The 22,937-nt window shown below is 47.1% G+C and overlaps 1 protein-coding gene and 1 pseudogene across 1 annotated transcript; both read left to right on the forward strand.

The window, feature by feature from the left end:
- The first annotated feature begins 4,495 nt into the window (after nucleotides 1-4,495).
- On the forward strand, nucleotides 4,496-5,359 carry LOC133230814 (actin-related protein 2/3 complex subunit 3-like; annotated as a pseudogene).
- Nucleotides 5,360-9,506: 4,147 nt separating this feature from the next.
- On the forward strand, nucleotides 9,507-22,253 carry PNMA8C (PNMA family member 8C). Its single transcript, XM_061388746.1, is given in 2 exon segments — nucleotides 9,507-11,141; nucleotides 12,792-22,253. A coding segment is annotated over 1 exon segment (582 nt). The 5' UTR covers nucleotides 9,507-10,196; the 3' UTR covers nucleotides 10,779-11,141; nucleotides 12,792-22,253.
- Nucleotides 22,254-22,937: the final 684 nt, after the last annotated feature.

The following is a 22,937-nucleotide window of genomic DNA, read 5'->3' on the forward strand; positions in this document are numbered from 1 at the left end:
GATGGTCCCTGATGGTCCAGTGGCTAAGATTCCACGCTCCCAATGCAGGGGGACCAGGGGTCACAACTAAAAACCCTGCAACAAAGATCCTGTGTGTTGCAACTAAGACCTGATGTAGCTGAATAAATATACAAAGGCTTCCCTGGTGGCTCAGATGGTAAAGAACCCACCTGCAATGCAGGAGACCTGGGTTTGATCCCTGGGTCAGGAAGATCCTCTGGAAAAGGGAATGGCTACCCACTCCCGTATTCTTGCCTGGAGAATCCCAGGGACGGCGGAGCCTGGTGGGCTGCCGTCTATGGGGTCACACAGAGTTGGACACGACTGAAGCGACTTAGCAGCAGCAGCAGAAGCACCTTAGCACATAGCACACACACATATACATACATACACACACACACATATATATATATTTAAATGTTTATTTTAAAAAATACCCTTCATTACAATGCTGTGATGACTCAGTTATCCCCAATTTACAGACTGAGAAATTGAGGTCCTAGGAGATGAAGAAACTTGCTCTACCAAGTTTCTGCTATGGCAGTAAATTACTGTAAATTCATTCAAAGGACTGATGCTGAAGCTAAATCTCCAATACTTTGGCCACCTGATGCAAAGAGCCGGGTCATTGGAAAAGACCCTGATGCTGGGAAAGACTGAAGGCAAGAGGAGAAGGAAGGAGGTGGCAGAGAATGAGATGGTTAGGCAGCATCACTGATTCAATGGACATGAATTTGAGCAAACTCCAGAAGTCAGTAGAGAACAGAGGAGCCTGATCCTATAGTCCATGGGGTAGCCAAGAGTCAGACACCGAGCAGCGACTGAATAACAACAACAACACAACAATAAATCACCACAAACTCAGCAGCTTAAAACAGCACACATTCATTGTCTTAAGTCCTGGAGGTGAGCAGTCTGTGCAGGTCAGCAGGGCCATGATCCTTACGGAGCTCCGGGCACCACTTTCCTGCCTTTTCTAGTGTATAGGGGCCGCCTGCACTCCTTGGCCCAGAGCCCTTTCTTGCATCACTTGGAACTTGGCTTCCCTCCTTCTCTGACTCTGACCCTCCTGTCTCGCTCTTTTCTTTACAAGGAATCTTCTCAATTCTGTTGGGTATCCACCTGGATAATCTAGGTTCCTCTCTCCACCTCAAGATCCTTAACTTGGTCACATCTGTGAAGTCCTTTGCCACAGGAAGTGACACGCTTGCAGGATCAGCATAGCAATTGGCTTTGGGGGACGTTATTCAGCCCTCCACAGAGCCTCAAGTTACATCCAGAAACTTGGATGTAACTCGCAGCACTGACATTCAAACTCCCATCTGGCTGACTCCAGAGTCCCGGGCCTGTCTTAGTCGCCAGAACCGTGGGCGGGGACCTGCCACAGCCCCACCCCCGCTCCTGTCCCCGCTGTCCCCCCACTCCCACCCCTACTCAGTCCCGGGGGTTCAAAGCAAAGCTTCCAAATTCTGGGTCGTGCGTTCCCTCATTCCCTCTGTTCCCTCCGTCCCCACAGCTCCCCACCCCTGGCCAGTGGGCTCCCGCTCCTGGAGTGGAGCCTGTTTCCTTTGGACCTCAGCCTGTGAACACCCTTCCAGGCCCTTCCCTCGCCCTCAGCCTGGGGACGTTCAGCCCCAACGGCACCAGGTGGGCGGGTTGGAAGGACCAATGGGCCAGACAGCACCAGATTCCAGAGTGCATGGAGGATTTGCAGATGGGCTGGGGCCTGCGGAAGGGCCCCCTCCCCACCCTGCTGCTCGTCCAAATGCCATGGCCTGCCACGAGGCAGGGAGAACTCCCACAGCCAGCCTCCTCGATTTCACAGAAAACAAACCTCAAACCTCAGATGCCTAACCCTCCTGTTTTTCTAGAAAATTTTCCTCTCCAAGACTGTGGCTGGTGATTCTCCGCTGTCCTCGAACCTCCAAGTGCCCCCACCGAGCCCGAATCCCCAACTGCTGAGCGCACGTCTTCCTTTGTTAAGAACAGAGGTGAGACAGGCAGAGGTATTATGGGGTAGGGTTTGAGTCCGGATTCTGCAGCCCAACTGCCCAACTCCAGGAAGACTTGCCTCTTACCAGCTATGTGACCCTGAGGAAGACACTTCCCCTCTCTGGGCCTCAGGGCTCTCATCTGCAAGATGGGGGTGAAATTATAACCATATCTTTCTCTGAGGATTTTTTCTGCAAATAAAATGAGTCATATTTGCAAATTGCTTAGGACAGGGTCTGGGTGTGTTAGCACTATATAAATTTTTGTTTAAAAATAAAATTAAATTAAAATTTGCTTCTTTAGAATCTCAGCCTGAAATTCGCCTTTGCCAACATTTACTTGTCTTTCTCTTCTGTTCTTGGAGGAAATGGCCACACTTCCACCAAAAGCCAGTCCCTTCTCTGCAGTGGAGTCCCATCTCCCCTACTCGGGGAAGGTTCCATCTCACACTAACCTGTTTAACAGTCTCTCTTGCATCAATCATTTCTTGTTTTTTTAGACTCCCTTCCTGACCCCCACCTCCAGCTACCACCTCTCCTTTCCTTTTTTTAAAAAAATTTTTGGCATGCTCGGAGACATGTGAGATCTTAGCTGCCTGACCAAGAGTCAAACCTGCTCCCCTCGAAGTGTAAGTGCAGTGTCTTAACCACTGGATCACCAGGGAAGTCCCTCCCCTGTTTTAAACACCTTCAAAGAACCACCATCCTTGGGTTTGGACAAATATACCTTTCACTCACTCTTCCAATCCTCAGTATCTGATTCTTGTCCCCACTTCTCAAACAGGGTGACTTTTACCAAAGTGCAGAGGCTTCCGTCGTGTAAAGTCAACAAAACAGCTGCTTCTCTGCCCTTATCTGGCCATCCTCCCCTTCCCTGAAATCCTCTCTGCTCTGTGCTGGTTAAATTCTTACTTTGAAATAATTTCAAGCTTACAGTTGAGGTGCAAACCAGGACTAAGAATTGCATCCCTGTAATTTTCTGCCGTGTATAAATCATCATCCCCCTCCGCTTTCTCCCCAGCCCTCCCTTTTTCTTCCTGTTAGGAAATGTGTCCCTCCCCTCAAAATGATATATTGAAGCCTTGAAGTCATAATCCCCAGTCGCTCAGAATGTGAACTTATTTGGAAAGAGTGGTTGCAGACAGAATCAGTTGAGTTGAAGTTTTACTGGAGTAGAACGGACTCCAAATCCCATGTGACTGGTGTCCTGTAAGAAGACAGTCACATGAATCAAGACCAAGGCACACGTGACAGAGGGAGAAATGGGAGCTGTGCGGTTGTAAGCCAAAGAAAGCCTGGGCTTGTCAGCAAACCACTGGAAGCAGACTTCCCTGGTGGTCCAGTGGTTAAGAGTCTGCCTTCCAATGCAAGGGCTGCAGGTTCAGCCCTTGGTTGGGGAACTAAGATCCACTTGCCAGCAGCTTGCATGTTAAGTCACTTTAGTCATGTATGACTCTTTGGACTGTGGCCCGCCAAGCTCCTCTGTCCGTGGAGTTCTCCAGGCAAGAATCCTGGAGGGGGTGGCCATGCTGTCCTCCAGGAGATCTTCCCGATCCAGAATTTGAACTAACGTCACAGCAACTAGAGAAGCCCTGGAGTGTCCCAGCTCGAGAAATCCGATGCGCCTTGATGAAGACCCTGCTGCTACTGCTGCTGCTAGTCGCTTCAGTCGTGTCTGACTCTGTGCCACCCCAGAGACGGCAGCCCACCAGGCTCCCCTGTCCCTGGGATTCTCCAGGCAAGAACACTGGAGTGGGTTGCCATTTCCTTCTCCAATGCATGAAAGGGAAAAGTGAAAGTGAAGTCGCTCAGTCATGTCCAACCCTCAGCGACCCCATGGACTGCAGCCTACCAGGCTCCTCCGCCCATGGGATTTTCCAGGCAAGAGTACTGGAGTGGGGTGCCCAGTGCAGCCTAAATAAATAATAAAATAAAAATATATAAATTAAAAAATCACCAAAAGCTAGGAAGAGGCAAGGAGGCAAGAATGACTTCCTCTAGAAGCTGCAGAAGCATGGCCCTATTGATTTCAGACTTTTGGCCTCAGAAAAGTGAATGAATATATTTCTATTGTTTTAAGCTATCCTGATTGTAGCATTTTGATATGGCAGCCCTAGGAAACTGACACACTCCATCCCCCATCCTTTTCTCTCTATATAGTATTTTTTTTCAGAACTTTTTGGGAATAAGTCATGCTTCTTTACCTTTCAGTCTGTCAGTGTTCCTTCCCTAAAAATAAGAGGGGCTTTTTCTCACAGAACCATGGGAGTTATCAAAAATCAAGAAATTCAGGACTTCCCTGGTGGTCCGGTGGTTAATATTTCACACTCCCAGTACAGGGGCTAAAATTTGATCCTTGGTCCGGGAGCTAAGACCTCACATGCCACCCGGCAAAGACTAAAAATAAAAATAAATGAAATAAAAGAGAGTAAGACCTAAATTAAAAACTATTTTTTTGACCAGACCAGAACCACTGAGCTCTAACCAGATTCTCTTCAGAACCACTGAGCTCTAACCAGATTCTCTTCGTCAGGGTTGAGACCCGGGCGCTTCCAAGATGCCAGCTTACTACTCTTCCTTCATGGACCCTGACACCAAACTCATTGGAGACGTGGCACTGTTGCCCATCAGAAATCAGTTCAAAGGATCTGCCCCTAGAGAGACAAAAGAGACACATACTGTGGATGAAGCTATCTGTTACTTTAAGGCCAATGTCTTCTTCAAAAACTATGAAATTAAGAATGAAGCCGATAGGACCTTGATATACATAACTCCACGTTTCCGAGTGTCTAAAGAAACTCCAAAAGTGCATTTCTAAAAGCCAAGGCGAGAAAGAAATGTATACACTGGGAATCACTAATTTTCCCATTCCCGGAGAGCCTGGTTTTCCACTTAATGCCGTTTACACCAAACCTGCAAATAAACAGGACGATAAAGTGATGAGGGCCTACGTACAACAGCTGAGGCAAGAGACTGGACTGAGACTTTGTGAGAAAGTTTTTGACTCTCAGAGTGATAAACCCAGCAAGTGGTGGACTTGCTTTGTGAAGGGACAATTCATGAACAAGAGTCTTTCAGGACCTGGACAATAAAGGCAGCCTTGGGCAGACACTGTCCTCACAGCTGTGGGCAGCATTTACAGCAATATGTATGCAGTCCTTTGCCTTTATTTCCTAAAGTTTTATACAGAGGAGAGAAGAGTGTGTGTCTTTATTTGAAGAGCTCTTTATCAAGAAATTTGGGGTGAGATGGGTGGGGAACAATGAGTTGTTGACTGGTGATTTGAAATGTCTGCAGTATTAAGCTGATGCTTAATAAATAATGGTAAAGAAAAAAAATACTTTTTAAAAATTCAGAAAGTTCAACATTAGCACCACACGCTTATTCAATCCAAAGTCCATATTCAGTCTCGTCAATCGTCCTAGTCATATCCTCTCCAGCAACTGTATTTTTCCAGCTTGGGATGTCATGTGAGACCGGAAGTTGAACTCAATCGTCTCTTTCTCACCTCCTTCACTCTGGAGCCCTTCCCATCTTTCCTGGATGTTTGTGACCCTGACACTTTGAAAAGAGCAGGCCTCTTTTGTGTAATGACCCTGCATGTGGATTTGTCTGGTGTCTCCTGGCGATCAGATGCATTTTTGGCAGGAATTCCCCGGAAGTGATTCCCTGGACATGTCCTCCTTGGTCTGTCATTGCAAGGGCACCTGATTTCAGTATATTCTACCCCTGGGGATGTTTGCTTTGATTACTGGATTAAAGTGGCATCTGCTAGGTTGCTCTGGCAAGAATCATTACTTTTCTCTTTGTAATCCCTCCCTTAGCTTTAAACACATACACCTTGCTTTGTTATGTAAGCAGTACATCTTGAGGATTTCAGTACATTGTTTCCTAGAAAAGGAATCTTGCCATACCAGCGAAGAGAACTCTCTCCTGCTTTTCTTTTACATGTGTGTGTCTCCCTTTATATGGAAGTACCATGATTTGCTAAACAGTCTATAGCTGGATGGTGCTGGTGGTGGTTTAGTCTTAAGTCAACTCTTGAGACTCCAAGAACTGTAGCCCACCAGGCTTCTCTGTCCATGGAATTCTCCAGGCAAGAATACGGGAGTGGGTTCCCATGCCCTTCTCCAGGGGATCTTCCCGACCCAGGGATTGAACCTGGGTCTTCTGCATTGCAAACAGAAACTTTTTACCGACTAAGCCACCAGGGAAGCCCCTATAAATGGATATTTGGGCCAATTCCAGTCTTTTGCTACTCCTTTGTTCTTCAAATACATACTCTTGGGGTTCTCCTGCCCCCTCCCTTCTGGCACAATCCTTAATCCTTTCTCTCATTTTCTCCTCTTCTGCCTGACACTGATCCACCATTTTCTCTCCTTTCTCCACACTCTCTCTCTAGATGATCTCACCCTGCTCCTCAGCTTAAAATTCCTCCCATGTGCCAATGATTTCTAAATTTATATCCCCACCCCATCTCTTCCCTGCACTCCAGGCTTGTATGTCTAACTCTGTTTGAATGTCTGCTAGGATATCAAATTTAAGAACCCCCGCCTAAACAGAATTCCTGACCTCATAGCTCATTTCTCCCTAGAGTTTCCCCATCATAGTGAATAGACCCACCAACATTCTAAACATTTGAGCCAAAGATAGAGTCATTTAAATTTTTTTTAATTGTACAATTCATGTAATATAAAATTAACCATTTTAAGCAGGAATAAAGTGTAGAAGTGTTAGTTGCTCAGTCATGGCCGACTCTTTGCAACCCCATGGACTGTAGTCCACCAGGCTCCTCTGTTCATGGGATTCTCCAGGCAAGAATAGTGGAGTGGGTTGCCATTCCCTTCTCCAGGGGATCTTCCCGACCCAGGGATCGAACCTGGGTCTCCTGCATTGCAGGCAAATACTTTATCATCTGAGCCACCAGAGAAGCCCTTTCACTTTCATTGTTAAGCATGTATGACTTCTATTTATTTTTAAAATACTTTATTTATTTTTGGCTGTGCTGAGTCTTCATTGCTGCAAGGACTTCTCTCCAGTCACAGCGAGCAGGGACTGTTCTTCATGTGGTGTGTGGGTTTCTTATTGCAGCTGCTTCTCTCGTTGCAGAGCAGGGGCTCTAGGGCTTCAGCAGTTGTGGTGCATGGGCCCGTAGTTGCGGTTCTGGGCTCCAGAGCACAGGCCTAGTGGTTGTGGTGCATGGGCTTAGTTGCTTTGCAGTATGTGGGATCCTCCTGGACCAGGGATCAAACCTGCTTCTCCTGCACTGGCAGGAGGACTCTCCACCACTGAGCTACTAGGGAAGCCTTAAAAGTAACCATTTTAAAGTGCACATGAGTGGCATTTGGTACCGTCACAATGTTGTGCAAACATCACCTCTATCTAGTCCAAGAATTGTCATCACCCCCAAAGGAAATCTGATAGTGATTAAGCAGTCACTCCTCATTCCCCCCTCCCTCAATTCCTGGCACCTGCTAATCAATTTTATATCTCTACAGCTTTACTTATTTTGGAGATTTTTTTTTTTTTTTTTACTGCATGGCATGCAGGATCTTCTCTGACCAAGGACTGAACCCATGACCCCACATTGGGAGCACAGAGTCTTAACCACTGGACCACCAGGGAAGTCCTGGACTTTATATAAATGGAATCATATACATGTGGTGTTTTGTGTCTGGCTTCTTTGCCTTAGCATACTGTCTTCAAGGCTTATCAATGTTAAAGCATGTATCAGAATTCCATTCCTTCCTTTGGCTGAATAATATTCCATTTTATGGCTATACCACACACAACATTGTAAATAAACTGTATTTGAATTTTTTAAAAAGTGGTTAAAAAAAATTAAATGACAGATGCAGGGCTTAGAATGTTGTCTGGCATGCAGCATACCCTATGTAAGTTGCAGTGATGACACATTGTAAAAACAATACTGTTGTTGTGGTTATTATATGTGTCCTTCAAGATCCCTTCCAGTGTCACCTCCTCCAGGAAGCCTTCCGGGTGAGTCCAGATAGGATCCGTTGCTCAAATTTCCCCAGAATATTTTATTTAGTTTTTTCTTTAAACCTCAGCAAAACATGTCCCAATTATTATACTCTGTATTCTACACCCCACACCAAGGATCAGAATATTATAGTCGTGATAATTATAGTGTTTCTCTCTCTGGCTGTAAACAGGCTGGCCTGGCCAGTCATAACCACTGGATTAAGCCTAAAAGCAGAGCTTGTTTCATTCACTTAAATATGCCCAATACGTCGTCTGGAGCCAGGAACAGGGAGACTTCTCAGGCAATATTGGTGGACCCAATAACCGAACTATTTGGTCCCCTCCCTCTCAACTTGGAATGTGCGTAAACCCAGGGTATGCAATGGTGCCCCAAGGATTCATAAATTCATGCAAAAACAAGTTTTTTGCCAGGAGTTTGTTAGAAATATCTTTATTACAAGTCTCTTTTTCCCTCAGTTTTATTGAAAAATAATTGACATACATCACTGTATAAATTTTGGACTTCCCTTGTGGCAAGGGGTTCTTTCCCTGAGATTCTTTCCCTCATATGGCAAAGAATCTGCCTGCAGTTGGGAGACCTGGGTTTGATCCCCGGGTTGGGAAGACTCCCTGGAGGATGGCATGGCAACCCACTCCAGTATTCTTGCCTGGAGAATCCCATAGACAGAGGAGCCTGGTGGGCTACAGTCTACAGGGTCACAAAGAGTCAGATACGACTGAGTGACTGACACACACTGAATAAGTTTAAGGTGTACAGCATATGGGTTTGACTTACCTGTATTGTGAAATGATTACCACAGTAATTTCAGCCACTATCCACCTTGTCTCAATAAAAAGAAAAGAAGGAAAAGAAAAAGAAAAAAAAATTCTCTCCTTGTGTTGAGAACACTTAGAATACTTCTTTTTTAAAAAAAAATTATTTAATTATTTGGCTGCATTGAGTCTTAGTTGGGGCCGGCAGGATCGTCGTTGCAAATGAGAGATCTTCACTGTGACATGCAGGATCTTTTTAGTTGAACACACTTGTTCCTGGACTTCCTGGTGGCCCAGTGGTTAAGACTCTGTGTTCCGGTGGCACCCAGCATAAGTTCAATCCCCAGTCTGGGAAGATCGCACATGCCACTGTGGTCCAGGAGGGGCGGGGCGGGGGGGCAGATATTTTTGTTCTTCTTGATTCATGTTTTGTACAAGAAAAAATAAGAGCCCACATTCTTCCACCAAATTTTCCATTTATCCATTTATTTATAGCCACATATATTCATGGATCCCTATTTTATTCAAGGGGCTATGATCTGTTGCCCTCGTTTATAACCTTGATGCTCAAAACGTGCAGATTTGACCCGTAGGAGCCCTGTGGGAGCGCTTCAAGCTGGCTCTGTGCCCTTCCACCTGTTTTCATCATTTTTTTAGTATTTCCTTACTTTCTGACCCCCAAATGTTACAAGATCATCTTGTATATTCCCTGTCCCACGACTCCTTGAATCAGTCATTTTCTCAAGGGAGAAAAGAGTGTACTTCTGAAGGCAGGTGGCTGACCCCCTCATCCCTGAATGAGCCCCTCGGACTCTGATTTCTAAGTGACTGGGCAGAATGAACGGCAGAGGCAATGCTCTGACGGTTGCCATGGAGACTGCTAGGCCTCGGAGCAGGAGGCGGTGACGTCACTACGGGAGCTAGTGCGGCGAGCGGCCGCATTCATGTCTCGGCCAGGCCACAGGGAGGTGAGGGCAGCCTTTGGGCCAGTGGCAAAGCATGAGCCTTCCTGCCTGCTGGACACCCACCCACGATACCCCAGTGGCAGCAGCCCCGGAACGTTCAGCAGTTCCAGATCTGCTAGGAGTGCCAGAGCCTACAAGACCTTTGAAGACCACCGCCAAGAATGAGGGAGCAGCATCTTCAGACCCTCCATGGTGCAGCCTGGCCTAGGACTCAGGATGCCCCAGACCGCTGGCAGACACCCACCCCCTGCTTCACACTGTTTAAGTCCCTAAGGAATTCCCAAGCACCTCCTCGGAGGAAGATTATAGAAGGCTGGACACCTGCAGCCCTGTGGGCCGGGCCAAGGGCATCTCTGACCAAAGTGGACAAACTGGGCCCTCTGAGGCCTCTCCCTTCACCTTTGAGCATGGCATCAGGGATAATTTTTTGATCCCCGAGGCAGCTCAGGTGTGCACCAGCAGACTTGGAGAGCTGGGCAAGATGCTGTTTGGGGGCAAGGACATTGCACTGTTGCAGCATGGGTGCCAGGCCCTTGAGGTGAACAGTTACAAGTTCCTGATGATCCAAGGTATCCCGGAAGACTGCAATCATGAGAAGTTTGAAGAGATCATAAGCCCCCCGCCCCCACCCTAAAACTTTGAAGTGGCTGGAAAGGCCTTTGTGGCAGCCACCTTTAGGCTGGCTGAGGGCATCAATTACGCCGTGATCCCCGGGGAAATCAAGAGCAACGGCAGAACGTGGAGCTTGGTCTACATGCCTCGGAAGCAGTTCCTGACCAAGCTGACCCTCTTCCTGCAGAGCGAGGCGGGGACGGTAGAGGATGTGTCCGGGATCCTGAGACAGGAACTGCGTCCAACAGTGATGGGCCCCAAAGAGCTTCCTGCCAGGAAGTGCTATGTGTAGGGGCCAGGGAAGAAGCCGGGGGCCTGGACCACCAACTGAGTGGTCGAAGTGCCACCTCTGGACTCCCCAGAGAAGGAGAGCAAGGCTGGAGATGGCAAGAAAGGCAAGGGGAAGCACAAGAAAAATCGACAGCACCATGCATCTGACAAGGAGTGGTGAGGTGACCTCGGGTGGGCGTTGGGGGCGGCTGAGTGAGGTTGGGTGTCAGCTGAGTGGGTGCAGGTAGCGACTTGGGAAGGTTGCTGCTAAGTCACTTCAGTCGTGTCCGACTCTGTGCGACCCCAGAGACAGCAGCCCACCAGGCTCCCCCATCCCCGGGATTCTCCAGGCAAGAACACTGGAGTGGGTTGCCATTTCCTTCACCAATGCATGAAAGTGAGAAATGAAAGTGAAGTCGCTCAGTCGTGTCCGACTCCTAGCGACCCCATGGACTGCAACCTACCAGGCCCCTCCGTCCATGGGACTTTCCAGGCAAGAGCACTGGAGTGGGGTGCCATCGCCTTCTCCGAGCGACTTGGGAAGGTGGGTACCCTCTAAGTAAATTTGGGGAATGTGAGTAGTGTGGATGATGCGGTGAGGATGGGTAACATTCAAGAGAGTGGGTAACTTTTGAGTAAGAATGGGTAGCATCTGACTAGTGTGAGTGAAGATGGGTATTTTTATCTAAGTGAACTAGTGGGTGACATCTGAGTGGGTGCGGTTAACATCTAGCTGAGTGGGGATCACTGGTCCATTCATTCATTCACTCTACAGGTGTGTATGGCACACCTACCATGCCCCAGGAACTGTTCCAGGAGCTGGGGATACAGAACTGAGCGTACCCAACACAAGGTTCTACCTTCACACCCCTCCTAGTGAGTGGTTAATGTTTGAGTTACTTGGGAACATCTGAGTGGGTGTGGGTACCGTGCGAACAGATGTGGATAGTATCTGGTTGAGTATGAATCATTCATTAACTCAACAAATGTTTCCAACACCTACGGTGTTGTTATTGTTCAGTCTCTAAGTCATGTCAGACTCTTTGCAACCCCCTGGACGGCAGTACACCAGGCTTCCCTGTCCTTTGCTATCTCCCAGAGTTTGCTTAAACTCATGTCCATTGAGTCGGTGATGCCATCCAACCACCTCATCCTCTGTCGTCCCCTTCTCCTCCTGCCCTCAATCCTTCCCAGCATCAGGGTCTTTTCCAGTGAGTCGACTCTTCGCATCAGGTGGCCAAAGTATTGGAGCTTCAGCTTCAGCATCAGTCCTTCCAATGGATATTCAGGGTTGATTTCCTTTAGGATTGACTGGTTTGAAATTCTTGCTGTCCAATGGACTCTCAAGTCTTCTCCAGCACTGCAGTTTGAAAGCATCACCAGGCACTATTCCAGGCATTGTGGATACATCAGGGAACAAAAGAGACCCAAACCTTGCCCTCACAGCATGCATATTAAATATTTGAGTACATGTGGGTAACGTCTGAGTTGTTTGAATAGCTGAATACATATGAGTGAGCATGGGTCCTTTGAGTGTGTGGGTAGCATCTCGAGTATGAGTGAGTACATAAACTCGAATAGGTAATATTTGAGTAGTTGTACCCAACATTTGGGGCTTCCCTGGTGGCTCAGAAGGTAAAGAATCTGCCTGCAAATGTAGGAGACCTGAGTTCATTCCCTGGGTCTGAAAGATCTGGAAAAGGGAATAGCTGTGGGAGTGATACCTGAATACGCATGTGGGTATTATTTGAGTGGGGTGAGGGTAACTTCTGAGTGAGGATGAGTCCCAAAGAGTGTAACAACCCGGAGATGCCCGGGTACCAGCTGCGCAGTCGCAGTTGGAGCCTAGCTGCTGATCAGAGGGTTGCTATGGAGACTGTGGGCTGCTTCTGGCGCCTGCGTAAACAGGTGTTTTCAAGAAGTGGAAGAGGAAATAGGGTCCGGAATTCCAGGGTTTTGCACAACTTTTACCAGAGTTGAGGAATAGCCAAGCAGGAAGAATGTTTTAAAGAGATTCGTGCTCGGGAGCAAGGCCACAATCCCCTTTGCCATTCATAGCGGCAGGAGACTAACCCTCTTGCTGGGTGGGTATTGCAGAGAGGAGGCCCAGACCCCTTCAGCTTTGGGCTCTTCTGGAAATCTGCCCATTGCAAAGTCTACAGCCATTTTTTTGTTTTGTTTTGTCTTTTATAAGGACTGAGCTTCTCTGATAGCTCAGTTGGTGAAGAGTCCACCTGCAATGCGGGAGACCTGGGTTAGAATCCGCCTGCCAGTGCAGGAGACACAGATTCCATCCCTGGTCCGGGAAGATCCCGAGTGCCATGCAGAGCAGCTGGGTGGGCCTGTGTACTCTGGGCCAGAGTACTGAGCGAGCCTGCGCTCTAGAGCCCAGGACCTGCAACTGCTGAGCCTGTGTGCCACAACTACTGAAGTCTGAGTGCCCTAGAGCCCATGCTCCACAGCAAGAGAAGCCACCATAATGAGAAGCCCGCACACTGCAGCTAGAGAGTAGCCCCCCTCTCTACAACTAGAGGAAAGCCCACACAGCAATGAAGGCCCCGCACAGCCACAAATAATTTTTTAAATGCAATTTACAGACTCAGATCCTTATCTGCCAAATTGTAATAGTGGAGACGGCCCGCCTCCCCTGCCACTCAATGTATTATGATGGTGGGTGTCAGTCATGTCTGTGAATTCCAGCATCCAATCCCCTTTCTTATTTCTGCAAGGCTACCTCCATTTTGACCCCCTCCCAGAGCCAGGAGGTGGAAGTCCTTTCCCCATGCCCCGACCTTGGCAGCCAGGATGCAGGCAAGCCACCCACCCTCAGGCAGTCAGAAACTCCTGTTAAGACCTTGCATTTGCAGCAGCTGTCAAGACAGAGGAAGTTTCAGAGTTCATCCTTTGATATGATCTAAAGCCTGCAAGACTCTGATTTCTGTCCGTTCCGCAAGCTGGCTGTCTACCATCAGCCTCGGAAGAATTTGTTTTGGGCAATGGTTGGGATAAAGCCATTCCTGCCATCCTCACAGGTATATTTGAACAACTTGCAAGAGCGTCCATGGTCTAAAAGTTTATAGCTCTCTACTGATCTTTGTTGCTCAGTCGTGTCAGACTCTTTGCCACCCCATGGACTGTAACCCATTCCTCTGTCCATGGGATTCTCCAGGCCAGAATACTGGAGTAGGTTGCCATTGCCTTCTCTAGGCGATCTTCCTGACTCAGGAACTGAACCCAAGTCTCCTGCATTGCAGGCAGATTCTTTACTATCTGAGCCACCAAGGAATCACCTAGTCAATGGACATGAGTTTGAGCAAACTCCTGGAGACGGTGAAGGACAGGAAAGCCTGACATGCTGCAGCCCATAGGGTTGCAAAGAGTCAGACAAGACTTGATTGAACAACAACAATTGATCTTTGTATTCCTTGTAAATTGCCAACCTGTGCATACTCACTCACAGCATATTGTACTATTTTGTCTCTTGTTCCCTCAGAGTTTACAGAATAAAGGCTACACAACCCTCAGGCACGTTCATTTGTGGCGTATGTTATTCTCCCATCAAGACACATTCATTGTATAGCAACAAAGGCCAGTGTGACATTTCTTCTCATCATATTGCTGTATTAAGACTGCATTTGTGCTTCTTGTGGGCTTCGGTGTTTCCCAGACAACATTCATGTTTGTAGACACAACATGAATGATTGTTCAAGGCTGCTCATAAAATCCCAAACTCCTACCACTTCTCTTTCGAGTTTCTCTAGACCAATTGAAGAGTATCCTGAGATTGTAATGCAAACTGTTGCATAAAACAGTTGCCATTTGAAGCTACTTATCAGTGTGGGTCCAGACACGGCTGACACACTGCAGACCCTAAGTAAACTGGATGTGCTAGCTGATGGAAGGTTGCAACTGGCCTCTGTAAACCCCTGTTTTGAAAACGTGGGTTCAATTAAAAATCACTGTTCTTTGTGGTTGATGCTATATCATACAAATATGAACTTATAAAATAAATGGCTTCCCAGGTGGCTCAGTGGTAAAGAATCTGCCTGCCTGTGCAGGAGACAAAAGAGACGCGGGTCCCTGGGTCGGGAAGATCCCCTGGAGAAGAAAATGGCAACCCACTCCAGTATTCTTGCCTGGGGGAAATCCCATGGACAGAGGAGTCTAGTGGGCTACAGTCCATGGGGTTACAGTCAGGCATGACTTAGAGACTGAGAACGAACATCAAGTGCAATCATTGCCCATTCTTCGATGTGTTGGGGGGATCCAAGGTAGATTTAGTTTGGAGAAGCAATCTGACTGCTAAAAAAAATGCTTTGAAAACCGCTTCTGTGGGGTGCCCGAAGTTTTCCAGGGCTGCATTGTTTTTATCTTAAAAATAATGTTGTTTATTTATTTCTGGCTGTGCTGAGTCCTCGTTGCTGTGCGGGCTTTTCCCTAGCAGGGGCTGCTCTCTAGTTGCGGTGTGTTGGCTTCTCATTGTGGAGCTTCTCTTGTTGCGGAGCACAGGCCGTATGGCACGTGGGCTCAGCAGTTTCAGCTCCTGGGACCTACAGCACAGGCTCTACAGTTGTGGTGCGGGCGCTTAGCTGCTCCTGGGATGTGGAATCTTGCCGGACCAGGGATCGAACCTGTGTCTCCTGCATTGGCAGGTGGATTCTTTACCACTGAGCCTCCAAGGAAGCCCCCACACTGTTTTTGAAAAGGGGTGTTATCAGATCTCATGGCCAACAGAACACAAAACACACAGCTTTCTCCTGTCTCAGGGGCTTCCAGTGGCTGATGGGAAAGGTGAAAAAATTTATCTTGAATAAAAACAGTAACAGCTATCCTGTGTTGCAGGCACTGGGCAGTCCTTCATCCTCATTAATTCACTGTATCCTCCCATCCCATGAGCTATGGGACTTACAGGTCCATATCTCCTGATCCAAAACCTTGGCACAACACAGATAAATATCTCTGCAAGTGCATAGTGGAGCTAACTCTGAAATTCCTCTAACTGGTTTCCTCACTAGGCAGCCTGCCAGTTAAAGGAGCATGTCTGGTGTGTGGAGGTTTGGAGGTGAGGAGGAGTGTTGAACAGATGGCCTCAGTTCAAGCCCTGGCTCCTCCACTTCGCAGAGCATGAGCCTGGGCAAGCCACTTAACCCCCGGTGACTCGGCTTGCTTATCTGTAAAATGGGGATAATAGTAACCTATTTCACCAGGTTTATGGGAGGAGTAAATTTGTTCAGATGTGTAAATGATTTAGCAGTGACCCACAGGGGGAAGCTGTTCAGTGTGGGCCACTGGGATCCTGGGCCCAGTGTCAACTGGCGTTTTGTGTTGACAAAGAACACGTCAAGCTGGTGCTGGATCTCCGGTTCCGGAACTTGACAAATATGTACCAAGCTCCTTCAGGAGACAATATGTTCTCTGTGTGCTGACAAAAGGCTGCTTTGGAATGTGGGATGCCAAGGGGCAGGTTGGTGAATCCACCAAGGTTCTGACCTTCAAGAGATAGTACCCAACTGTGGCTGGCATCAACAGAGCACACAACAGAGGGAGAGGCAAAGGATTTGGAGCTACACAGGCCTGGGTTCAACTCTTGACTCTGCCCCCTGTTTAGCTATGTGCCTCCAGGGAGCTGACTTCACTGCTCTGGGCCTCAGTTTCTTCATCTGTAAAGTGGGGCTACTGGTACCCATGCTATAGATTCTTTGCAACCAGAGATTATACAACCTGCAGTGAAAAACAGAGGCTCTGAAATAGTCATAGCAGCTTTAATCATAAACCCTGGAGTAGGAAATGGCCACCCACTCCAGTATGCCTGCCTGGAGAATCTCATGGACAGAGGAGCCTGGTGGGCTACAGTCTTCCAGGGGGTCACAAAGAGTCAGACACAACTGAGAGACTAACACACTTTAATCATAAAACTGCTAGGACCCAGATCTCCATTGCCAATGAACAGATAAATTGTGGAGTAATCACACATACTAACAAGAAGAAATGAACTACAGACACACAGAGCAACACAAATGAATCTCAAAATCACAATGTTAAGTGAAAGAAGCCAGACAAAAAGGGCACGTGTTATATGAATCTTCTGATATAAAATTCTAGCAAAAGCAGCACTTGAAGGACACAAATCAGATCAGTGGTCGGGGGGTAGGCAAAAGGGGACTGCCATAAAAAGTGCAAGGGAAGTTTTGGGGGTTCTATATATTTTGGGGGGGTTGGTTTTTTTTGGTTCTGTATCTTGATGGTGGTGATCATGACTAAAACTTACACAGGGGACATTTTTAAAAGAATATGTTGTGTAAGATGTAAAGTATACTTTCAGTAAAGCTGACAATGAAATAAACAGTGGGGTGGTCTGGAGGTGGGCTGCATGAATAAAGTACTTCATTTCCATGCCTCAATTTTTCCCATCTGTGAAATGGGTTGATGATAATAGTACCTGTTGCTGAGGGTGGTCATGAAGACTCAAAAAGATGTTGTCTGTAAGATCAAGTGGTCAGTAAGGGGGAGACAACTTTGCAAGAAAGTTCAATGAAAGATATACAAACACCAAAGGTTTAATTGACTCCTGAGAGAAGGGAGGTCTAACCACTGGATTGCCCTGGTATGAGGCTGGCAACCAGGGGCAGGCAGCAGACAGAAATTCTGCATGCCGGGACAGAAGGCATTTTAAAACATTTCCAAGGTTCCCATCACTGAAAACAGCCTGCTGGGGGTCAGGACACAGCACAAGAATTCTTTCACTTCAGCAATAATTATTCTGCAGAGACAAGGTCAAGGAATAAAAGTTGAAGGTTTTAAGTTAAGTTTTCTCCATTGGAGTCTGAGGAATTAGTAGCTACACTAGGGGGTCTGGGTTCCTATCCTGTGGCTGCTGTAAAAAATGACCACAGACCAGCTGGCTCAGAACAACTGTGATTTATTCTCTCACAGTCCTGCTAGCCAGAAGTCCAAAATCAAGGTATCTGCAAAGCTGTGCACTCTCCAGACACTCTACGAAGGAGGCTTCCTTACTTCTTCCAGCTTCTGGTGATTCTAGGTGTTCCTGGGCTGGGGCCCCATCACTCTGGTCTCTGCCTCCATCTTCACATTGCCTCCTCTGATTCTGTACCTCTTTTCTATGTCTGCATCATCTTCCTTTGCTTCTTTTTTTTTTTTTTTTTTTTTGGCTGTGCTAGGTATTCATTGCTGTGCGCAGGCTTTCTCTAGCTGCAGCGAATAGGGGCTACTCTCCAGTTGCGGTGCTCAGGCTTCTCGTTTCGATGGCTTCTCGTTTCCGAGCATGGCCTGTACGCGTGCAGGCTTCAGTAGCCGTATGTAGTACACGGGCTCAGGAGTCCTGATGCATGGGCTTAGTTACCCCGTGGCATGTGGAATCTTCCTGGGATCGAACCCATGTCCCCTGCACTGGCAGGCAGATTCTTAACCACTGAACCTCTAAGGAAGTCCTGCTTCTGTCTTATAAGGACATTCCAGATGGCAGTTAGAGTCCACCCAGATAATCCATGGCAATCTCATCTCAAATCTTTACTGACATCTGCAAAGACCCTTTTTCCAAATAAAGCAACATTTTCAAATTCCAGGGATTAGAGTGTAAAATCTTTGGGTAGATATTTTTCCACCTGAGAGGCCTCCCCACCTCCACCACTCTAAAGGGCTTGTCTCCATTGCTAACATTGGACAAACCCTAATTTCCAGTCTGGCTTTTTGCTGGTACTTCCAGTCAGTCAAGTTCCTATGGGGACATTCAGTTTCTCCTACCTCTGCCCAGCCCCACCAGCCATCACCTCTATCAGAGTCATTTGGGAAGACTTTAAAAAATAGACATTTTAAATATATATATATATATTATTTATTTGACTGTGACGGGTCTTAGTTGCAGCATGTGGGATCTAGTTCCCTAACCAGGGATCAAACACAGGTCCCCTGCATTGGGAATGCAAAGCCAGCCACTGGACCACCAGGGAAATCCCTGGAGAGATTTTTTAATGCAGTACCCGACCCCCCACCTCAAGACCTTCTGATCCAATAGGTTAGACTCAGGAAACTGGGATTTCTAAAACTCTCCCCAGCGATTTGAGAATCACTACTTTAGAGAAATACATGAATGAATGAATCTTTCTTTAAATATATGGTTGCTGTAACAGCCAACTTTGCTTCTGTACTCACCAAAAGCCTTTAGATTTGGGATTAGGGAGGGTGGGAGGTGGGAGTGACCCGATTATGTGGGCAGAGTGTGGACCACAAGGCTACTTCCTGCTGTGTTTGTGGAGGACCTACTATGTGCTGTCAGTTAACCCAGTGATATCTGGTTCAAAAGTGTGGATAATTTATATTCTATTCACTCTAGACAGGGATCTTATGTACATGCATTTAGGACAAATCTAGTGACTGTGCCAAGAGTCCCTTGGACTGTGTTCCCATGGGAACTGTGGCAAGAGTCCCTTGGACAGCAAGGAGATCAAACCAGTCCATCCTAAAGGAAATCAGTCCTGAATATTCGTTGGAAGGACTGATGCTGAAGCTGAGACTACAATACTTTGGCCACCTGATGCAAAGAACTGACTCATTGGAAAAGACCCTGATGCTGGGAAAGATTGAAGGTGGGAGGAGAAGGGGATGACAGAGGATGAGATGGTTGGATGGCATCACTGACTCAATGGACATGAGTTTGAGCAAGCTCTGGGAGGTGGTGATGGACAGGGCTGCAGTCCATGGGGTCGCAAAGAGTCAGACACGACTGAGCGACTGAACTGAACTGAGTGACTGTGCCAAGGTTACATATGTCACCTGGGAGAGAAGTCTTCAGAGACTGCCTGTCAACCTTGCTCCCACCCCCAACCCTCCACAGGCAACAGGACAAATAAAGGAGCTTAAGAGTGTAGGGCAGGGAACTTCCTGGTGGTGTAGTGGTTAAGAATCCACCTTGCAATGCGGGTGACGCTGGTTGGATCCCTGGTCAGGGAACTAAGATCCCACATGCTGCGGGGCAACTAAGCCTGCCCTCCACAACTAGAGAGCCCATGCACCAAGAAGCCTGTGGGCCACAACAAGAGAGGAAAGCCTGCACACTGCAATGAAGACCCAGTGTGGCTAATAATAACAATAATAAAATAGTACGGGGCTAGAACCTCAGAAACCTGAGTAATTCAAAGCTCTGCCACTTTCTGGCTGTGTGACTGCCTTTAGCCTCAGTTTTCCTCCTCTAGAAAATGGGAATAATACCTGTTCCGGAGCGGTTGCAGGATTCAAAGAGAAAATACACAGGGTCAGGGGCAAAATAGGTGCTCGAAAAAAATGAATTATTATCAGTATTGTTACATTCCAGGCTTGAAGGCTTACACAAAGGGGAAAGCCATTGAGAAAAATTGAGATTGATCTGCTTGATATGTAAAGAGTTCAAGACATGCTATTAAGTGAAAAAAGCAAGTTTTATAGCACTAGGTCCAGCCCAATCCCCTCATTCAACAAATATTTCGAGCTCCCATCAGGACTGTTCTGGATTCTGTGAATTCAGCACTGAACAAAGCAGACAAGTATCCCTGCTCTCATGGGGATAGTATTCTCATGTGAAAGTGAAAGTCACTCAGTCGTGTCCGACTCTTTGTGACCCCACGATCCATACAGTCCATGGAATTCTCCAGAATACTGACAATTCTCTCAGAATACTGGAGTGGGTAGCCGTTCCCTTCTCCAGGGGGTCTTCCCAACCCAGGGAACAAAACTGGGTCTCCTGCTTTGCAGGTGGATTCTTTACCATGTGAGTCACCAGGGAGGGCCAAGAATATTGGAGTCGGTAGCCTATCCCTTCTCCATCGGATCTTTCCGACTGAGGAATCAAACTGGGGTCTCCTGCATTGCAGGTGGATTCTTTACCAGCTGAGTTACCAGGGAATCCCCAGTATTTTCATAGGGTGAGACAATAAATAAAAGAATAAGAAAAAAATAAAAATAAAAATAAATAAATGAATAAGAAGATACCAGGAGGAAGTAAGTGATGTGATGAAAATAATTCATGATATTGAAAATCCTCATGGGGTAAATAAATTCTATCCATGCAAGAAGTTTTTTTTTTGTTTTTGTTTTTCTGGAAAAGTACAGAGGCATTTAACTCTGGTTCCTTTGTGGAGAGAGACTGGAGGCTTGGGGCTGGGAGAGGGAGGCATTTTTCATTTTACACCTTTCTATAACTTCAGCGTTTTCTTGAATGTGTCGCTTTTATTATCGTTGTTTTTAAGTGGCAACCAAGTATAGCTGGGTAGAGAAATCTGAGCCATGTTTTGTTTTCTTCCTCCATCCTCTTTGGATTTTTTTCATTTCTTTTAAACAAGAATACAAGTGGGAGCTATAATTATCATTTTTTTTCTGGGGCGGCTGAAGAATCCCGCCTGCCAGAGATGAAGGCCCAACAGCGGGAGGCTCAGGGGTTGGCAATTTTTGTAAGAATGTTTAACATCTGAGGGTTTTATTTCTAGGATAATCCTCCACCCCTTCCCCCACCACACACACGATTTTTACCGGTTACAAAATCCGACGCCTAATCTGCGAGGTCATTCTCACGTGGAAGGCTTGACTTCTCAGAGTTGGATTCTTAAACCTCAACCAGAGGTGTCCTAGAGATTTTTAGTTTCCAGCTTCCACAAAACAGCTTCTCTGGGAAGCCGATGTGGGGAATAAAGTCTAGGGAAGTAATAAGCTGAGAAGGGGGACTGCCCCGCGCCACCCTCCGCCCACCTCCCTAAGGTCGGCTCTAAAGCCGACCGGAGTGGAGGAGCGCACCTCGTTGCCATGGAGACCGCTGGGAGGCGAGGCGAGAAATTGTGCAAAAGGGAGGCCCGGCGGGGGCTGAGCCCGGCGGCGACTGGGATGGAGTTTGTGAGCAGGAGGAGGAGAAAATCCAGCGAAGCCTAACAACCCGGCTCTAAAAACAAAAACAACCGGAAGGAGCCAATACCTGTGCAAAAGCCTCGCTGAGACCTTAACCGTCCCCGCCGCCCGCCCCAAGCATTTTTCTTCCTTCTTTCCCTCTCTCCCTTCCCTTTCTTTTCGCTCCCTTCCCACTTTCCCTAAACATCTGCGTGCTTCCTTCAAGAGTGAAATAAAATCACACGTGGTGACTTAAACAAAATTACACGTGTTCATTTTTATCTTATGTTAACGTGGTTAGTTTACAGATTTTGTTGGTGGTGGGATTTTTCTTTAACACTTCTATTTCGTTATAATCATTCTCTTTTGTAATCTCATGGTCGCAATCCTACGCACTGAAACAGTATCTTGAAAAGGGTCCATGGCACAGAACAGGTTAAGGATTCTTGGGCTAGAAGCGGGTAGAGGTCACTCAATAGTTTGACGGGGAGGGCAGTGCAGTATGACTTCTGTAAAATGATGACCTTTGAGCAGAGGGAGATTGCCAAAAGGAGGGGAAAACACAACTCTCTGGACTTGGGGAACAGCTTGTGCAAAGCCCTGAGGTGGCAGTGAGCCTGTTTGTTGAACGAACAGTGAGGAGGCACGTGTGATAGGGCTTTGTGGGCCTCAAAGTTACCTGGAAAGCTTTGCAAATCCTGGCCCCAAGTCCCAGGGATTCTGACCCCATAGGTCTGTGGCCACATCTGAGGACCTTCTATTTAATTTAACTTAAAAAAAAAAAAAACAACTTGAAATCCTCAAAAGTGTAACTATTTATTTATTTTGGCTGATCTGCAGGGCAGGTGGAACTTCCCCAGCCAAGGATCGAACTTGTGCCCCCGGCATTGGAAACAGAGTTTTAACCACTGAGCCACAGCTTATTACTTCTCAGCTTACTACTTCCCTAGACTTTATTCCAACCACATCGGCTTCCCAGAGAAGCTGTTTTGTGGAAGCTGGAAACTAAAAATCTCTAGGACACCTCTAGTTGAGGTTTAAGAATCCAACTCTGAGAAGTCAAGCCTTCCACGTGAGAATGACCTCGCAGATTAGGCGTCGGATTTTGTAGCTTATTTTAATGAACATTTTCAATTGCTAAAACAAAGTCTACGCCATCTAGCAGAATATAGAGTGAAAAGTACACGTGTCTGCCACTTCTGGGGGTCCCCCGTCCCCCTCCCCATACACAGCCACTGTTGGCAACATTTATACATCCAAAGCTTCCCTGATAGCTCAATTGGTAAGGAATCCGCCTGCAATGCAGGAGACTTGGATTCAATTCCTGGGTCGGGAAGATCCGCAGGAGAAGGGATAGGCTACCCACTCCAATATTCTTGGGTTTCCCAAGTGGCTAAGCTGGTAAAGAATCCACCTGCAATATGGGAGACCTGGGTTCAATCCCTGGGTTTGGAAGATCCCCTGCAGAAGGGAA

The sequence above is a fragment of the Bos javanicus genome, chromosome 18 (assembly GCF_032452875.1).
Source record: "Bos javanicus breed banteng chromosome 18, ARS-OSU_banteng_1.0, whole genome shotgun sequence".
In the NCBI taxonomy this organism is placed as follows: domain Eukaryota; kingdom Metazoa; phylum Chordata; class Mammalia; order Artiodactyla; family Bovidae; genus Bos; species Bos javanicus.